General features: G+C 41.2%; 1 protein-coding gene across 2 annotated transcripts in view; it reads right to left on the bottom strand.

Annotated features, from left to right (window-relative positions):
- RICTOR (RPTOR independent companion of MTOR complex 2) overlaps positions 1-20796 on the bottom strand; it is a 246095-nt gene that overhangs the window by 19845 nt on the left and 205454 nt on the right. For both annotated transcript variants that reach the window (XM_089687825.1, XM_089687826.1), the window contains exons 27-34: positions 20290-20377; positions 20045-20137; positions 18866-18972; positions 17076-17305; positions 15129-16122; positions 11919-12096; positions 10371-10452; positions 7675-7896 (exon numbers count right to left, since the gene is read on the bottom strand). In XM_089687825.1, coding sequence (XP_089543951.1) covers positions 7675-7896; positions 10371-10452; positions 11919-12096; positions 15129-16122; positions 17076-17305; positions 18866-18972; positions 20045-20137; positions 20290-20377 — 1994 coding nt within the window. The remainder of the gene's footprint in view (positions 1-7674; positions 7897-10370; positions 10453-11918; positions 12097-15128; positions 16123-17075; positions 17306-18865; positions 18973-20044; positions 20138-20289; positions 20378-20796) is intronic.

Below are 20796 nucleotides of genomic sequence, written 5' to 3'. Positions count from 1 at the left end.
GCACATAAATAGTGCAATGTAGCAAGGATGGAGTTCAGATAGTCGTCATCAGTATGGGAAAGGGCAGATGTGTTCCCTTGATCAGTGAAGATCCACACGGTGAAGACAAAAAATGGGGCAGAATATATCCACTAGCCAGCAGAAAAGGAATTACAGCTCCACCAGAGAAAACCACCACTCCTCCACTGCACATCAACGGTATCTAGGAGAAAATGCTCCCCACCAAGGGATCAAGAAAAAATGCCCATAGTGAAGTATAGTTTGAAACTAATTTAATTAGGATAAAACAGGATGCATCCAGTGAAAAAGCAAAGTAGCACACAGCTAGCACACATGAAAGCTAGCATATATAAAACGAACAGGACTAACCGTCCTGTCAGATGTAGTGGCCGCCGGAGCTCCACAATGCTCCGACGGCGTGATGTCAAGACGTGCGCAGGCTCCTCCTTACGCGTTACGTGCCAAGCACATCTTCAGAGAAAGAACCGGTGTACGCCGCGACGTGCAGGTCGGAGCTAAATAGACCAAAAAGCGCATGCGCGATAGCCAGGCGCCATTTTGTCATAGCTCAAAAAAGGTCTGCATGTCCGTCATAGATTATCAGACGGACAGCAGACAGTACATCAGTAAGGATCAAGCAGAAAGTCATATATAATGAAGAGAAGTGACTGAAAAACTAGAACTTAAAAATTTATATATTACTATAAAAACAGACAATATCATGATTAATAAAAACCAAGCAAGATTGAAAGGCGCATGCGCGATAGTCAGGCGCCATTCTACCATAGTTCAAAACAGAGTCTGCATGTTCATTATGAATTGTCAAAAGAGCAACAGACCATATCTCAGATTAGGAATCGAGCAAATCTCACCCATACCAACGAAGGTCATATAAAATGGAGAGAGATTACTCAATTCCAGACATAAATATAAAATACCAAAATAAAAACAATAAATACATATATATAATCATGATCATATGATACTAATAAAAACACCATATAACAAAAATTAACTCAAAATACACGGATATATGTTATAAATAATTTTACATGAAAATACTCAAAAAAAGTAAAAATAAAATGAAAAAGCAGAAAAAATATATATTTTCAGCTATTGTCTATAAAGCAATTAACGTCAAGTTCGACGTTAAGGCCCTGTGGATGTAATGTTTCCAATTGACAGATATATCTAGTTTCTAATTGTGAAACAGCCCGAATTTTATAAGTGCCTCTCCAATGTGGAACAATAGTATCAATCCCAGTAAATCTCAAAAGGGAGGGATCTCTCCCATGATGGCGTCTGAAATGTAGTGAGAGGGAATGGTCTTTAAAACCCTTCCTAATATTATTTATATGCTCCCTGAGCCGATCACGTAACCTTCTCGTGGTACGGCCCACGTATTGCTTGGAGCAGGGACATTCGAGAAGATACACTACGTGCTTGCTATTACAGCATATGAACTTGTCTATATTATATGTGTTGTTATTAGAACTGGAACGGAAAGTAGTAATTTTTCTTTTCCCGATACCATCTACTCTACAAGCTATGCATTTGTTACACGGGTAAAAACCTTTGTAATTAAATAAAGAAGGAGGCTTAGCAGGGGGATTAATCACATTGGGAGATATAATATCTCTCAAAGTTGAAGGTTTACGAAAAATAACCTCAGGTGAGTCAGGCAAAATTTTATTTAATATAGGATCAGCCCTCAGAATTTGCCAATTCTTTTTAATAATGTGGCGAATAGATCTATGCTGAATTGAAAAAGTAGTGATGAAAGGGCAAATTAAATTCTTAGTTGGTTTGGAATCTGATTTAAGGAGTTGTTCCCTTCCCATATTAGCAACCAAAGTAATGGTATCATCAAGGGTAGAGGTATTATAGCCCTTTTCAATAAATCTCTCCTTCAAGATGGAGGCTTGTGTATGGTAATCATCTAAATCGGTGCAATTCCTTCTGATCCTCTGAAACTGACTTTTGGGGATGTTAGAAAGCCAGTTTGGGTGATGACAACTATCGAGAGGAATGTAACTGTTACGATCGGAAGGTTTAAAGTAAGACTTAGTGACAATCTTACCACCACTGTTCATAAGAACTAAATCAAGATAATTAATTTCCACCATACTATAAGTATACGTGAAATTAATATTACTGGTGTTATAAATAAGTATGTCATACTGGGAGGAGGAGATTATTTATGCTAGGGAGTGGCCTGAGCTATCCTTCTACAAAAGGTACATTGATGACGTACTGCTGTTATGGAATGGGAGTGAGCAATCTCTCATTAATTTTTTCGGAACGCTTAATTACAACACCAGTAATATTAATTTCACGTATACTTATAGTATGGTGGAAATTAATTATCTTGATTTAGTTCTTATGAACAGTGGTGGTAAGATTGTCACTAAGTCTTACTTTAAACCTTCCGATCGTAACAGTTACATTCCTCTCGATAGTTGTCATCACCCAAACTGGCTTTCTAACATCCCCAAAAGTCAGTTTCAGACGATCAGAAGGAATTGCACCGATTTAGATGATTACCATACACAAGCCTCCATCTTGAAGGAGAGATTTATTGAAAAGGGCTATAATACCTCTACCCTTGATGATACCATTACTTTGGTTGCTAATATGGGAAGGGTGATAATTTGGAATCTGCTTGCGCTCCTATGTAAAATACAATTGATAAACGTGTGAAGCTGCTAACATCTGATCCAATACCCCAAGATCAAAACAATGCAGAAAAAATACAAATGATGTAGCGCTAAAACACCCAGTTAAAGCGTCAGTGCCTTAGGACATGCAGCATGATGTTAAAATCCTATATGAACATAATACATATATGTGCGTGATGATACTGACAAAATGGAAAACAGATGTGCAACCCCTACACACAGTGCACATATATAAATATAAAGTCCAGTGATCCTGTATCAATATTTGCACTCAAACAGAGTCCTTGGACTGTATGTGGGCCCGCACACCACCACGTGCAATCCGAAATCAGCTGAAGTGGCCTCTCACCTCCTCCCTGCGACCCTGCAGGGCCACAGAGCTTTATCAGATCCCCACTGAGTCAAGGTATGCTTCCTCTTGAGTGGATGGTTAGTATATCCCCAGTATACAGCTTCCACCTCTCCTGTGGTATCCTCCGAGGTGAGCTGAGCAGGATGGACCCCAGCTCAAGCCCCCATGGGATAAAGGAAGCAAAAGACATCCTCCATAGTGTAAAACCGTTTAATAAATGCCGGAAAATAAATGTATAATACACTCACATTTGCCAGATGACATACAAGCTGTTTCCCATAGCATGGGTGTATGCGTGTGGCTGAGGGTGTACCAAGATGGCGCCGCGCCGGAAGTGCGTCACCACGTATTGCCGTCGACGTGTTGCGTCACGTGACCCCGTGACTTCCTCAGGACTCAGGAAGTCACGAGTCCTGAGGAAGTCACGGGGTCACGTGACGCAACACGTCGACGGCAATACGTGGTGACGCACTTCCGGCGCGGCGCCATCTTGGTACACCCTCAGCCACACGCATACACCCATGCTATGGGAAACAGCTTGTATGTCATCTGGCAAATGTGAGTGTATTATACATTTATTTTCCGGCATTTATTAAACGGTTTTACACTATGGAGGATGTCTTTTGCTTCCTTTATCCCATGGGGGCTTGAGCTGGGGTCCATCCTGCTCAGCTCACCTCGGAGGATACCACAGGAGAGGTGGAAGCTGTATACTGGGGATATACTAACCATCCACTCAAGAGGAAGCATACCTTGACTCAGTGGGGATCTGATAAAGCTCTGTGGCCCTGCAGGGTCGCAGGGAGGAGGTGAGAGGCCACTTCAGCTGATTTCGGATTGCACGTGGTGGTGTGCGGGCCCACATACAGTCCAAGGACTCTGTTTGAGTGCAAATATTGATACAGGATCACTGGACTTTATATTTATATATGTGCACTGTGTGTAGGGGTTGCACATCTGTTTTCCATTTTGTCAGTATCATCACGCACATATATGTATTATGTTCATATAGGATTTTAACATCATGCTGCATGTCCTAAGGCACTGACGCTTTAACTGGGTGTTTTAGCGCTACATCATTTGTATTTTTTCTAATATGGGAAGGGAACAACTCCTTAAATCAGATTCCAAACCAACTAAGAATTTAATTTGCCCTTTCATCACTACTTTTTCAATTCAGCATAGATCTATTCGCCACATTATTAAAAAGAATTGGCAAATTCTGAGGGCTGATCCTATATTACATAAAATTTTGCCTGACTCACCTGAGGTTATTTTTCGTAAACCTTCAACTTTGAGAGATATTATATCTCCCAATGTGATTAATCCCCCTGCTAAGCCTCCTTCTTTATTTAATTACAAAGGTTTTTACCCGTGTAACAAATGCATAGCTTGTAGAGTAGATGGTATCAGGAAAAGAAAAATTACTACTTTCCGTTCCAGTTCTAATAACAACACATATAATATAGACAAGTTCATATGCTGTAATAGCAAGCACGTAGTGTATCTTCTCGAATGTCCCTGCTCCAAGCAATACGTGGGCCGTACCACGAGAAGGTTACGTGATCGGCTCAGGGAGCATATAAATAATATTAGGAAGGGTTTTAAAGACCATTCCCTCTCACTACATTTCAGACGCCATCATGGGAGAGATCCCTCCCTTTTGAGATTTACTGGGATTGATACTATTGTTCCACATTGGAGAGGCACTTATAAAATTCGGGCTGTTTCACAATTAGAAACTAGATATATCTGTCAATTGGAAACATTACATCCACAGGGCCTTAACGTCGAACTTGACGTTAATTGCTTTATAGACAATAGCTGAAAATATATATTTTTTCTGCTTTTTCATTTTATTTTTACTTTTTTTGAGTATTTTCATGTAAAATTATTTATAACATATATCCGTGTATTTTGAGTTAATTTTTGTTATATGGTGTTTTTATTAGTATCATATGATCATGATTATATATATGTATTTATTGTTTTTATTTTGGTATTTTATATTTATGTCTGGAATTGAGTAATCTCTCTCCATTTTATATGACCTTCGTTGGTATGGGTGAGATTTGCTCGATTCCTAATCTGAGATATTGTCTGCTGCTCTTTTGACAATTCATAATGAACATGCAGACTCTGTTTTGAACTATGGTAGAATGGCGCCTGACTATCGCGCATGCGCCTTTCAATCTTGCTTGGTTTTTATTAATCATGATATTGTCTGTTTTTATAGTAATATATAAATTTTTAAGTTCTAGTTTTTCAGTCACTTCTCTTCATTATATATGACTTTCTGCTTGATCCTTACTGATGTACTGTCTGCTGTCCGTCTGATAATCTATGATGGACATGCAGACCTTTTTTGAGCTATGACAAAATGGCGCCTGGCTATCGCGCATGCGCTTTTTGGTCTATTTAGCTCCGACCTGCACGTCGCGGCGTACTCCGGTTCTTTCTCTGAAGATGTGCTTGGCACGTAACGCGTAAGGAGGAGCCTGCGCACGTCTTGACGTCACGCCGTCGGAGCATTGTGGAGCTCCGGCGGCCACTACATCTGACAGGACGGTTAGTCCTGTTCGTTTTATATATGCTAGCTTTCATGTGTGCTAGCTGTGTGCTACTTTGCTTTTTCACTGGATGCATCCTGTTTTATCCTAATTAAATCAGTTTCAAACTATACTTCACTATGGGCATTTTTTCTTGATCCCTTGGTGGGGAGCATTTTCTCCTAGATACCGTTGATGTGCAGTGGAGGAGTGGTGGTTTTCTCTGGTGGAGCTGTAATTCCTTTTCTGCTGGCTAGTGGATATATTCTGCCCCATTTTTTGTCTTCACCGTGTGGATCTTCACTGATCAAGGGAACACATCTGCCCTTTCCCATACTGATGACGACTATCTGAACTCCATCCTTGCTACACTGCACTATTTATGTGCACTTCTGGTCAGTGTGCATTATTACCCGAGGTCACCTTCATTGGGACTTTTATATATTTATATTTTTATGTCACATCTATATTTATAGCGCTGCACTTTTTTATTATTTTAGTGTTATAAACTCATCTGTACAGTAAGGCAGGGCTTGAAAAAGCAGCTCGCCAAATGCGAGGAGAAATTCCTCTGTGGCGAGCACAGATGAAGCATGGAGCGACTGCACCTGCGCTCTAAGCCTCATTGTGAAGCCGAGTTCCGGTTTACAACTTCCGGTTTCCGGCTCCGCTGAGAGGAGACACCCTCTCCACCGCCACGGGGGACTCGGAGGGACTAGGAGTAAGTACTGTATATACATGTCATATCACTATAGTGGAGTACAGGGGAACTGTAATGTATATCCCCCTCCCCTGTACTCCATTATAGTGATATGACATGTATACAGTAATGTATATCCCAGCTCCCCTGTACTCCATTATAGTGATATGACGTGTATACAGTAATGTATATCCCCCCTCCCCTGTACTCCATTATAGTGATATGACATGTATACAGTAATGTATATCCCCCTCCCCTGTACTCCATTATAGTGATATGACATGTATACAGTAATGTATATCCCCCCTCCCCTGTACTCCATTATAGTGATATGACGTGTATACAGTATGTATATCCCCCCTCCCCTGTACTCCATTATAGTGATATGACATGTATACAGTAATGTATATCCCCCCTCCCCTGTACTCCATTATAGTGATATGACATGTATAGAGTAATGTATATCCCCCCTCCCCTGTACTCCATTATAGTGATATGACATGTATACAGTAATGTATATCCCCCTCCCCTGTACTCCATTATAGTGATATGACATGTATACAGTAATGTATATCCCACCTCCCCTGTACTCCATTATAATGATATGACATGTACACAGTAATGTATATCCCAGCTCCCCTGTACTCCATTATAGCGATATGACATGTATACAGTAATGTATATCCCAGCTCCCCTGTACTCCATTATAGTGATATGACATGTATACAGTAATGTATATCCCCCCTCCCCTGTACTCCATTATAGTGATATGACATGTATAGAGTAATGTATATCCCCCCTCCCCTGTACTCCATTATAGTGATATGACATGTATACAGTAATGTATATCCCAGCTCCCCTGTACTCCATTATAGTGATATGACATGTATACAGTAATGATTACTGTATACATGTCATATCACTATAATGGAGTACAGGGGATCTGGGATATACATTACTGTATATATGTCATATCACTTTAATGGAGTACAGGAGAGCTGGGATATACATTACTGTGTAGTTTTATATTTTGGACCCTTTATTCTAAAGAAAAATGTAATTTCATAAGCTTTAAGGGGGTGTGGTTGGGGCGGGCCAAGGGTGGGGTTTGGGGAGGGCCATGGTTGGGGGTGGACCTAGGCAAGGTTGGGTGGGGCAACTGGTGGAGAGTGTTTTGTGACCGGCTAGTAGGTCTGGACTCGAAATTGTAACCCCTGAGTAAGGTACAATAAAACCTACTCCGCAAGATGTGTAAACTATAAAAAAAACACTGCTACAAAGTGATATGACAACATTTTTTCTTGAAGAATATTCCCAGCTACTATTGTGCTACAGGAATTCAAAACCATAGCATGACGGCATTCTTATCAAATTTTGACATAAACATTATAGTACCTAAACGACCCAATTCATTCAGCTGGTTACCGTGGTTGTAACCCATTATCTGGAACCCCACACAGTATAAACAGTTGTCATCTGTGTGTTCCTGCAGCCCAGTGTCCTCTGTGTTCTCCAAGAACTGGGAAGCGTCTGACCGGCTTGAGTTCATAATTTCTGTAATGCTGAACTGCTGCCGGAGTGCCTGGTATGGGCTCTTAACCCCGGATCCAGTAATACCTGAAATACAGTAAATAAATAAGTCAGGAGGCACATATCAACTTAGAATTTTACCTTAATGCAGTCACTTGCATGAAAACGTCTAACACTATAGGCCACTGTTCAAACAATTCTAATAAGGTAAATGCATGAACATTCATTTTATATTCCAAAAAAAAAAAAAGTCAGGCCCAGCCCACTCTAGGTTGTTGACTGCGACTCTGCATCCAAGAGATTGCTGAAGTAGTAAGACAGCCAAGACTGCTAACCATCTGATGTCAGCAATATCCCTCCCGGTTACCAGCGAGGGGGGTAAATGAAACCAGAGAGTATTTTCACACAATTTACTATCAGAGAATACGGACAATAGGCTGAATTCACAAAGCTTTCCCACAAGGATAAGAATCTTTATTATTAGAAATGTGACTCTAATTTAACCACTTGCCCGCTGCCCTATAGAATCACTGCTACAGGGTGGCAGGGCTGTGCAAAATGACGTATATATACGTGATTTGCATTTCCAGGTAGGGGGCGCACGCGCCGCCATTGGCGGCTACGGATGTCAATCACTGGGTTCTGGCCAGAGATTCCCCGTCGGCACCCGGTGATCACAGAGTATCACTGACAGGGTGCAAAGAACACAGGTCTCTCCCCTGCCAGCAAGAACACACAGCAGAGAAATACGCAGCAGCATGTTTCCTTAGTAAAACACACACAGCAAATTATGTAAAACAGAACACAGTTAATCCTTTGATCGCCCCAGATGTTAACCCCTTCCTGCCCAGTGTCATTAGTACAGTGTCAGCGCTTTATATTAGCGCTGATCACTGTATTGGTGTCATTGGGATGTCAGTGGCAGTTAGCCAGTTCCCCCTCAGTGTCAGCATGCCCATCGCAGTTCCGCTTTAAGTCACGGATCGCCGCCATTACTGGTATGAAAAAACCCAATTCCAGTATATATACCTCCATTTGTAAACGCTTTAACTTTCACGAAAACCAATTAATTTACATGTATTGAGATTTTTTTTTTAGCAATGAGAAAGAATACATTTTGGCCTAAATTTATAATGAAATTTGATTTTTTTTTAATTTTTTACTGGCTATAATTTATAGCAAAAAGTAAAAAATATTGTTTTTTTTATTTTCAAACTTGTTGGTGTTTTTTTGTTTATAGAGCAAAAAATAAACGCACAGGTGACCAATACCACCGAAAGAAAGCTCTATTTGTGGGAAAAAAAGAACATTTCATTTACGTACAGCTTTTATGACCGCGCAATTGTCAGTTAAAGTAACGCAGTAAAGCTTAGCTGAGCTGTAAGAAAAAAGGGGGCGGAGAGTTGAAGTTGCACTCTGCAAAACTCAGTGAGGAGAGCTTTGAAAGCTGATTGGAGGGGAGGGAAGGGACACCCCCCCTCCTACACACAGCACACAGGAACAGAGCTAAGGCTCCTAATCTGCTGGAGGTCCCTCCCCTGTCGCCAATTTTCTCTCGCTGTCAGGAAACGTCACAATTGATTCATACAGACAGCAGAGGAGCAAAGTAGCAGACAGAAATGACATTAAAGTGTAACTACACTGCATCTGAGCATCAGAAACACTATTTAATTTGGTTTTAATATTCAGCGCAAACGTCGTCATCCATCCATGTCTCCATGCTTTATGCTGCTGGGAAATCACTTTGAAAAACACCCCCCTAGCATTTGTGGCTGTGGCCATCTTGAGTAAAGGTAGATGAATCATGTAGCATTTACTTCCTGGAATCCATCTGCCCTTAGCTCAGGCATGCAGACAGGAGGGAGTGCTTAGCTGAATAAAAAAAAAAACACTTCCCTTCCTGAAGACTCCTGGGATGAATGACAATTTGCCTAGGCATAGAAACCAGGAAGTAACTGAAGAAATGTAAAAAAAATTAAAACAAGTAAATATACTTTCCTATCTATTTACTAATGCTAGCAGCATAAGAGATAAAAATGGTCAAAGTTGATTGAGAGATTGAAGTTCTGCTTTAAGTGCTCACTATAGGAGGGATATGCTTTGTTCCTACTTCATGACTGAATTTTACAACCACTTTAAACCTCAATGGACTATACCAAATACCAAAACAGTCATTCTTTTAAAATAGGTATCCTTATCCTGGTTTGTTTGTAAATTGTGTTCATGTGTGGACCACATACGGCACTAGTTATTCCTGTAGGCAGTTATTAATAAAAAATATGGAAGTCTCAAGCTAGAACATGCATTTGCATATCAAATGATGGGACCTTCACCCATCATAAACTGAAGCATAAAGATGACAAGCATGGAACTTGAACCCTCAATGGCAGCTCCCATATCCCTACTCTTGACAGGTAAACTGATTATATACTATGTACAGATCTACGTCTCTCTATAGGCTGTGGTTTTGTAGGACAAAATAACAAAATAGTTTTCATGTAAACTGACCTTTGAAGTATCAATAGAAAAAGTAAAATAATAATTAGAGTGTGAGGTTTTACCTCCTACTTCAGGTGCAAAAATTTTAGCAGCGCGCTCTTCCGTGGGAGGCATTGTCTTTTGGAAATATGGAGTTTCCTTGACCTATAAAATGACAAATAAAAGGCAAAACTTACAGCTGACACAGAACTTTTGTTTCTTCAGACCGGAATAATGTTCCCATGGTCAATGACTACTTTCCAAGCTTTGCTTAATATAATATAATACAATGTGTAGAAACAGATACAAAATCTTAAAATGATTCACATTGAAATACAATTTAGATAATCTTCAACAACATCCTTCTTCATATTTAAAGAGGTCAGTCTGGCTACCACATCCAGTCTTTGAAGTCCAAAATAGGTTAATCCCCAATGTACATCATGAATAATAGAATACAGCACGGACTAAGGCTGAGGTGAAAACTGGTACCCCATGTCATTTTTACTGACAACACGAAAATTCCAACCAAAAAGATTAAAATGGTTTTAAAGATAATTTTTTTTTCTTTATAATAACAAACATGTCATACTTACCCCGATCCTTCTCTTGGGTGCCCGCCAGCGCATGTGACCCCTTCACCTTGCCGAGTGCCCCCAGTATAAGCTGCTTGCACTGGAGGCACTCGTATGTGCTCGCTCTGAGTATCTGTGGCACACAGAGCGTGGCTCAGTCCCACCCATGCTTCCTCCATACTGGTATTGATTGACAGCAGCAGGAGCCAATGGCTCCCGCTAGTGTGCCTCGGTCAATAAGGAGAGAGAGAGCGGCACACGGAAGGTATTTTACCTTCATGCATAGAATGCATGTAAACCACTTTTAAAGGGAAGTATGGGTTAAAAAAACCAAACATTTATACTCACCCCAGGTGGATGCAGCATTGGTGCGATGCTGTATATGTCCCCAGCCAGCTCTAAAGCTGAGAATTGAGCGATCAAAGACCACTGATTGCTAAGTTCTCAGTCTTCAGTAAGCACAGAGTGGTGACTGTCAATCCCCGGCTCTCTGCTCTGCCCCTCTAGCGTTTACTGGGGCGCCGAGCTGTGGAGGGGGTGGGAGCAGCAGGCTCAGGCTCTCAGCGGCGAACTAAGAGGCTGAGCCAGCTACCGGTCCAGGCCTGTGGCTGGATCCAGACTTTAAAGTCAGGATCTTTCCAGAGCCTGGACCAGCTGAGTGACTATAGCTGACAGCAAGCTTTATCCCACTGTCGGCTGAAAACAGGTAACAGGAGTGCAATACAAACTGAACTCCTGTGATCCTCAGAAGTAAACCCAAAATAGCTTTGGTTATACTTTTCCTTTAATTGGTATATCCCAAAGTGTAGAAATTGCACCATTGGTGCTACATATAACGACACCTGAGTGGTACAAGATGTGAGACTGTAAACACAAGTTTAAGTGAAACAAAGCTGCAACTCTTCGGGAAGGGAAAACGTGTATCTGAAGAGCTGTCACTACTACCAAGGAATTAACAAGCAATACAGAAAGGGTAAAAGGTTGTGATGGAAATGCAAAATCAATTACAATATATGGAATCCCAGGATAAAATAACACAATGAAGCATAAATTTACCTGAAACATATCATTAATATCCACAGGCAAAGCTAAACCAATGTAATCATCCGAGCTGCCGTAGGTTGCGTTCGACACCATAGAGCGAACAGAAGACGAGCGCTGGAGAGTGTTTTGGTTTATTGGACTTAACAAATCTTCCTTATCCAGTGAAGCGTAGCTTAATGCCTTCATGAACCTGCCAGGATTAAGGGGCACAAATCCAAACAATGATGTTACCTTATCATAGCAGAAAAATTGTCATTGAAGGTATTTCTTCAAACAATACACAGCTGAACACACACAGAGGAACTGTGTTCTCTACCAAAAAGATACGGAAAGTAAAATATGCTTTGGGACTCACTGCCTCTGACACAGCATAAGGAGGACAACAAAAATACTGCAGACTGTAAATCACCTTCTTACTTCCTGTCTGCTCTTTGGTCCACTAGTTATGCCAGCCATGGATGGATCAAAATTCTACCGGTTCAGCAGAAACTGGCCGAATGTCGATCATCTATGAGCTGGCTGACTGTACTGAAGTCGATCAATCAACTTCAGTACAACCATCCTGTTTTTCTTTTTTTTTCATATGATCACTGCCAGAGGCTATAGCCGCCAGCAGCAATCATTATAATCTGACAGTTGGGAAACCTCCCGCTGCCAGAATACAATAGCACAACGGGAGGGATTCCCCCATCAACACTGAATGTGTTGATGGGGGAATCAAGCGATTTTCTACCCTTCAACCCCTGGTTGAAGGAAAGAAAACTGCATAATCTATGGTTTGCTTAACACATCACACTTGGTGACACTCACCCTGAGCTCTCCAACTTCTATAAATTCACATTAGCACCTGCTACTTCCTGACATAGGACTTACATAGGAGGCACTACCACTGGCAGCCAGATTACTAATGTCTGCTGGTAAGAAGAAAATCAATAACGGCAGAGTTCAGTTTAAAAAAAAAAAAATTCTCAAAAATGAAACAGCAGTAAAAACTATTATGGTGAATTGGTAAAACACCACAACATAAATTTAAAATCATGTACCCGATAATTGTAACCCAGCAGGGATCTCTGCCCTTCTGATCGTGTCAGTTCCTTATACAGTCATGGCCGAAATTGTTGGCACCCTTGATATTTCTCCAGGAAATCATGTATTTCTCACGAAACGTATTGCATTAACACATGTTTTGCTATACACATGTTTATTCCCTTTGTGTGTATTGGGACAAAACAAAAAAAGGGAGGAAAGAAAGCAAATTCGACATAATGTCACACAAACCTCCAAAAATGGGCTGGACAAAAGTATTGGCACCCTTTCACAACTGCGGATAAATAAGAATGTTACAAGCATGTGATGCTCCTGTAAACTCACCTGGGGCAAGTAACAGGTGTGGGCAATATAGAAATCACACCTGAAAGCAGATAAAAAGGAGAGACGTTCACTTAACCTTTGCATTGTGTGTCTGTCTGTGCCACACTAAGCATGGACAACAGAAAGAGGAGACGAGAACTGTCTGAGGACCTGAGAACCAAAATTGTGGCAAAATATCAACAATCTCAAGGTTACAAGTCCATCTCCAGAGAACTAGATTTGCCTTTGTCCACAGTGCGCAACATTATCAAGAAGTTTGCAACCCATGGCACTGTAGCTAATCTCCCTGGTCGTGGACGGATGAGGAAAATTGATGAAAGATTGCAACGCAGAATAGTCCGGATGGTGGATAAGCAGCCCCAAACATGTTCCAAAGACATTCAAGCTGTCCTGCAGGCTCAGGGAGCATCAGTGTCAGCGCGAACTATCCGTCGACATTTAAATGAAATGAAACGCTATGGCAGGAGACCCAGGAGGACCCCACTGCTGACACAGAGACATAAAAAAGCAAGACTACAGTTTGCCAAAATGTACTTGAGTAAGCCAAAAGCCTTCTGGGAAAACGTCTTGTGGACATATGAGACCAAGATAGAGCTTTTCGGTAAAGCACATCATTCTACTGTTTACCGAAAACGGAATGAGGCCTACAAAGAACAAAACACAGTACCTACGGTAAAATATGGTGGAGGTTCAATGATGTTTTGGGGTTGTTTTGCTGCCTCTGGCACTGGGTGCCTTGACTGTGTGCAAGGCATCATGAAATCTGAGGATTACCAAAGGATTTTGGGTCGCACTGTAGGGCCCAGTGTCAGAAAGCTGGGTTTGCGTCCAAGATCCTGGGTCTTCCAGCAGGACAATGACCCCAAACATACGTCAAAAAGCACTCAGAAATGGATGGCAAAGAAGCGCTGGAGAGTTCTGAAGTGGCCAGCAATGAGCCCAGATCTAAATCCCATTGAACACCTGTGGAGAGATCTTAAAATTGCTGTTGGGAAAAGGTGTCCTTCCAATAAGAGAGACCTGGAGCTGTTTGCAAAGGAAGAGTGGTCCAAAATTCCGGGTGAGAGGTGTCAGAAGCTTATTGATGGTTATAGGAAGCGACTGATTTCAGTTATGTTTTCCAAAGGGTGTGCAACCAAATATTAAGTTAAGGGTGCCAATACTTTTGTCCAGCCCATTTTTGGGGTTTTGTGTGACATTATGTCATATTTGCTTTTCTGCCTCTGTTTTATATTTGTTCCAATACATACAAAGGGAATAAACATGTGTATAGCAAAACATGTGTTAATGCAATACCTTTTTTGTGTGAAATACTTGATTTTCAGGAAAAATATCAAGGGTGCCAACAATTTCGGCCATGACTGTATGATGCAATATATAAACTGGCCACTGCTCTAAGCAAGCCAGCAGGCTCTCTTGGGACATTCAATATATTCTGAAGGAAACTAACTTCTTCCTACAAGCAAGTCTAATTCTACTCTACTGCAAAAGTGGACAAATCACAGGAGCCAGGTTGTTCATGAAGTCACTGAAAGCTAAAGAAATGTATTTTCTGCCCCTGGACATATAGATGTATCTCTAAACCTACTGGTAGCTGTGACAAACCTTGTTGTTCTGACAGCTTGATGCATTGGGTATTCTAGAGGACAGAGGTCACAAGACACCTTCAGTAGGCGCATCTCTCCATTATAAATAGTGTGTTCAGATCACCGGCTAACAGGACAGTGTGGATGGTCTACTACAGCAACGCATGGATGAAGAGCTAGGAACTTGAGCAGACAGGCTGTGTTCTTCGATACATTTCAAGGCTTCCTTTTAATTTTAGTTAGATTGCACCTGCATACACATTACCTGCTTGATGTTAGCCTGGAATCTAAGCTTCCAGTCTTCATGGTTATGGTATCGGTGAAGAGAACGTCTTTGGCTGGAGAGGCCAAAGCTTCAGAATGAGACAATGAAGGATGCATTCGCTGTTGCTGTAGCCGTTTCAAAGTTGCATATCCGAATGCGTCTCGAGAACTCGTGTAGCTAAAGTGATAATCCGCCAGGCTTTTTATGGCAGCTATGGAGGGCGCCTTAAGTGACTGCGCTCTTCGAGGAAGCGTATGGGAAGACCCTGGGGGGACCAAGGACACAGAGTTTGACTTCGAAAGGGGCAAGTGATTGGGATGCAGCATGGCTGGTTTGACAGTTTTGGTGCTAATGACTGTACTCAAACTTCCACAGTCTGTATCAAGGTTTGTAGTGTCTATTCCCACAGTCTCTCTAGAAGGGCTGGAGCTCATGGAGCTGATCCCGCTAGTCGTCGTGTCCGTATTGAAACTCAAGCTGCGACTCTTAAAGTGTGTGGTCATTGTGCCGTCACCTATGAGTCTCTCACGGCTTGCATGATCTCTGTGATTTTCGTGCCCCAGACTTTTTGGAAGTTTTAGATCATTTTCAGTAATACTGGGTGTGCTGCCATTGTCGTCTATGTGTTTAATGATAGAATTTTCAGGCCGAAGGGTGTTTATTTTGGGAACTTTAAAAACAGAGCCCAAACTGTCCATGGAGTTAAACTCTGAATGTGAACACGGCTCAGTGACCGTTCGGTTCCGCCTTAGGCCTGGCTGCTTGTCCGCCAGGAGTTTATTTGTTTTAGGATCACTGGTGCTGCTGGCCCGAAACTTCTTGCTTGGCAGAGTCAGTGAATTTAGAAAACGATTTTTTACAAACTTGCTTTGGGCAAGAAGAGTGAATGGACTGCGATCCTTGTCCTTCAACGGCGTTTCAAAAAATGTCTGCTCAGAATCATCTGTGAAGAAGAAAGGACTTGTCGAAGAATTACCGTCTTCAATGAACATACCTGTTTAAAAAAAGGCATATATTAGACTGCATCTCTTACACATTCTTAAAGAACATGTATACTTAACATGCACCATTTGTGACAAAAGCAAACTTTCAAAGCTAATCATGCAAAAAAAAACAAGAAATGACAATATGTATTTTGTGCTTGCCCTGCATAAAATCATTTAACATGAATGTTCTTTTCTTCAGGGGTATTTGGTCTGTATCAGGTTATTTTTGTTTTCTTCTGTCTTCAGTGGTGGATAGGTCAAGAGTGCAGATGCCAGCAATCTGTAATATTGTGGTGTCATGCTCTGCAGAATTATTATTATACAGGAATTATATAGTTTGCTCTGAGCTTTACAATATAAAGGGAGACAATACAGAAACGATACAGTTCAATACAAGAGGGTTAGGAGCAGGGGAGGACTGACAACTCATGGGGCCCCCGGGCAATAGGGGATCATGGGGCCCCTGTGTCCTCACCCACACCCAAACCACACCCAAAAAAGCCTATGAAAGGTACCAGGGGCATCTCATGGGGCCCCCTACTGACCCCGGTTCATTGGGCAGAGCCCGAGTTCCCAAATGGTCAGTCCGCCCCTGGTTAGGAGGGCCCTGCTCCTTGGTGCTTACATTTGCTTTACAACTGTATGTATTTGAACATTCTCCTGTGGGTCTAGAGTAGCTTAATGATGTACCTCTAAGGGTTGGTCCTGGACACTCTGGGAGTCACTCAACACATAAGGAGGCAGGCACTCAATTGCAGAACCGAGTCTGCAGTGGATAGGGAAATTACTGAAGCTGAAGTAAAGCTCAGCCAATAATTAGCCTATCACTTTCAGAAAAACTAGTAGCAAAACACTTGTAGGAACTGATAAGCTACATTCCTTGAAAAACAAAATGCTCCCTTTTTCTGTAGAAAGGAGACAAGTTTCCCTAATGGAGTATAAAAAGTAGAGCAATTCTTACTAGGAAGTGCGGATTCACTTTCACTGTTGTGTCTCGAGCTGGTTGACTCAGAGTTCAGGCTGAGTGTGCTAGGTATGGATGACAACTCATTACAGAGCTGCTCCATGTCATCTGGAACCACTGGCCACGGCTGTCGTCTGCTATGTCTCACCGCATCCCAGTTATGGTGCTTCAATATGTCGCATCCTTGCTTCGTCTTGGAAAGCAGCCCAAGAACATATGCGCAGGTCCTGGAAAAATTGCAATACAAATTTTCTTTGCAATGAGTAAAATTAAATACATGTCATAAGCAATCAATTCTTTGACTTGTCAATTCTGCCTTTGTGGAGTTCTGCTTCTGAAAATACTAGATGTTAGGGTATCATGCTGACCCTGGCAACTCTAAACTTGGATTCCCAGACCTGAAACAAGTATACAGATCTAGTCTTCTGACATTTTTAACCCAACTTTCCTGATCTGCATACTTGTACAGGGTCAGTGACTCAAACTTCTAATGCTAGGGAGCCAGTATTATGCCAAAGCTAGTATTTTCAGAATATCTGCAATGGAAACTTCCTGCATATCTTTATTTTATAGCAATAAATCATTAGATTATCTAACAGTTTACAAAAAAAAGAGCATAAGCCTCTCCATTATGAAGGGAATTTATCACCAAAGGTATTTGATAACTCCTGAAAAAGATTTGATCTAACTATGTTGGTACTTTTTCTTTTGACTGAGATATAAAGTACAGTGAAGGATTTTCTTGGTCTATCTCTGGCATACACAAAAAAGGGCAGGGGAGGTCACATTTACATGACAATATGTATGTCTTAACAACATTGGCTTGTTGGTTGATCACTATCAAAACATTCCGTAGATCCTTTATCTGCCCTTGCTCTTTAAAACCCACAGAAAAACAATTGAGATGCTAAAAAGAGAAGGATGTTTGGTGCAGGAGAGGAGCTCTATGTTTGGGGTGCAGCAGTCCCAACCTACAAAGAGCTCCCCTCTAATGGTGGCATAAAGTACCCCTCTCAGCAGCACAGTAGGCTGTACCTTGCAATTGGGAGACTGCAGGCCCCAGTGAATCAAACACAGCAACAGCAATCCATTTATTAAATTATTTTTTGCACAGGAGCAAAGACAAGTAAGGGATCTGTACTAATATTGCAGTTATCATTTAAATTACAACGGGGAACACTGACGTATTACTGTTTCAACATTCTAGCAATAGAACAGTTTTCACATGTTTATGAACATTATGACAGGACAACTTTAATAGGACAGCTTTGTGCACTGCCTGCAATACATTGGTAAAAACAGTGCAGGGCTTTGCTACAAACTTGGGTGCCACAACAAATGTGTGAAATATTGTCTGTTTTGAACTGCATATAATTTGCAAGAGATCATTCCACAGGGTTTTAGGAGTTTGATCTACTGACATAAAGTAACATGGAATGTAAAAATAGCTGTATGATAGGTCCTATTTAAGAGCACACCTACATGTATGCCCCTGTGTATGTTCCCACGGGTGCCAGTGCAGGAGCAAAGGAGCATTCATTTTAATACAGCCTTTATTGCACACCCTGTTGTTGGGAGGATGTGCTTATCAGAGCACAAATTCAATGTCTGTGGGCATTAATAGTTTGAATATTAATATGCTCCAAATTACACAAAGGCTAGAGCAACCAAACTAGGGGAATCTAAGTTGGCATGACTTACATATATGGTATTACCAGTCTTTATAATGGCAAAGCAGAATATAAAGTTACCTTGAGAAAACACTTGCAGAAATGGTGGACACTTACCCCCTAATAGAAAGCACTTCACAGTGCTGAGCGAGTGCTATAATATCTGGGATCACATTCTCTTCCTGAAGCAAGTTCAGTCCCCAATTGGAGGATCCTATGTTACCCTAAAAAGAGAAGTTAACAGTGACTGATTGTAAGCATTTCAAATAAATTGAATTTACAATATATATATGTGTAAAGCGCTGTGTAAATTGATGGCGCTACATAAGCACCTGTAATATTAATAAACATCTGTGTAAGCTGATAAGGGAAGCCTTTTCTGATTGGTCTGACAAGAATGGTTCATCATAAATGCATATTGATTACTACTGATATTATCAGCAAATTCTAGGACATGATCCCTAATCATTCCTTCTAGTAGTTTACATACTATTGATGTTAGGCTGACTGCTCTGTAGTTTCCAGGTATACATCTTGGCCCTTTCCTGAATACTAGCACCACATTTGCTTTTCCCCAATCTGCTGGTACCATTCCAGTGAGTAAGCTTTCCTTAATAATTAGGAGCAACGGTCTGGCTATAACATGGCTAAGTGTTTAGATGGCTCTTGGATGTAAGCCATCTGGTCTTGATGATTAATTAAAAAAAAAAAGACAAAACATTTTTGCAAGTAGAAAAAAAAAAATCAATGAAATACCACAGCATTGTGGTAGTTCATTGGGAACTACAAGCTGACGGCTGCACAGGATGTCGGTACTTGTAGTCTCCCATTCACAGAACTCTGTGAATGAATGACGCAGCCGAGCAGGCAGAACCCCACACAGGATGCGTTATTTTTAAATTGTGAAAATTAGCGGCGGAAGGGGGGCTACAGTAACATGTTACACCCTGAAAATGGGTGTAACATGTTAAGAAAGGTGAACTTATCCTTTAAGTTTTTCTAGTCTTAAGTGAACATTAGTCTCTGTAAGTCACAGAAGAAACTTGTTCCTGCTTGTAACCAAAGGCTCGCACCTCAGTATGGACCAGTGGGACTGCAGAGAGTCTACAGGAGCCTGTACGTTACACCTGTGATCCACTGATCACGGATGCATGGTTTTCCAGTACTCCTATGCAAAAATATATATGCAGTCCTGAACCCACAAAAACTAGTCAAAGACTAACACTTGATGCAAAATATCAATATGTGATGACAATTCTTAAGCTGTGCTAAAATGTGAAAGAGTGTTCAACTTACCAATGACCAGAGAGCTGCTTTGAGCTGTTTGATTCCTTCCCACTTGTCTAGTGATGGTGATCGTACAGTGTAGCTTAGATCTGGAACAATGTTCTTAAGAAAAAAAAAAATAATGAATAAAGAGAAAAACAAACTTTTCAATAGGCGCTTGAAGCAATATATACACACATTTCTTTTCTTCCATTTTCCCTTAATCTCCTTTAGGCTCTAGAAAATATTCATAGACAATGTAGTTTTTTTCTCACCTGGACCTCCAAGAGCTGACAACCAGTTTTATGATGCACTAGCTGCCCATACAAGTGGACAGGTAAATACACATAGGGACGCTGCACTCTAAATGAAAACAGAACATACAAAAATGATTTAATATATGTAAACTGTAAAGTTAGCTCAACAATTAGCTTTAAGTCACAGGGAACTTTCTTCTAATTACTTGCAGGTAAATGGTTTTGTTTCTTTGTTACTTACTTTATGTCATAGTGAACATTATCATGGTACATAGATAGATATAGGCCAGCAACTCGGTGGACTCAAACTTTGAAAATCTTAATTGGCTACAAAAGTACACTCAGTAACAGGGGCGGACTGACCATTCGAGCACTTGGGCACTGCCCGAGGTCAGTAGGGGGCCCCATGAAATGCCCCAGGTACCTTTTATAGGCTTTTTTTGAGTGTGGGCAAGGAAACGGGCCCCACGATCCCCTATTGCCCGGGGGCCCCATGAGTTGTCAGTCCGCCCCTGCGCAGTAAAA

Source organism: Staurois parvus, unplaced genomic scaffold (assembly GCF_062004578.1).
Source record: "Staurois parvus isolate SC_StPar_1 unplaced genomic scaffold, SC_StPar_1.0 ptg000438l, whole genome shotgun sequence".
Lineage (NCBI taxonomy): Eukaryota > Metazoa > Chordata > Amphibia > Anura > Ranidae > Staurois > Staurois parvus.
The sequence above is the reverse complement of the archived record's forward strand: the minus strand, read 5'-3'. Positions and strand labels throughout refer to the sequence as shown.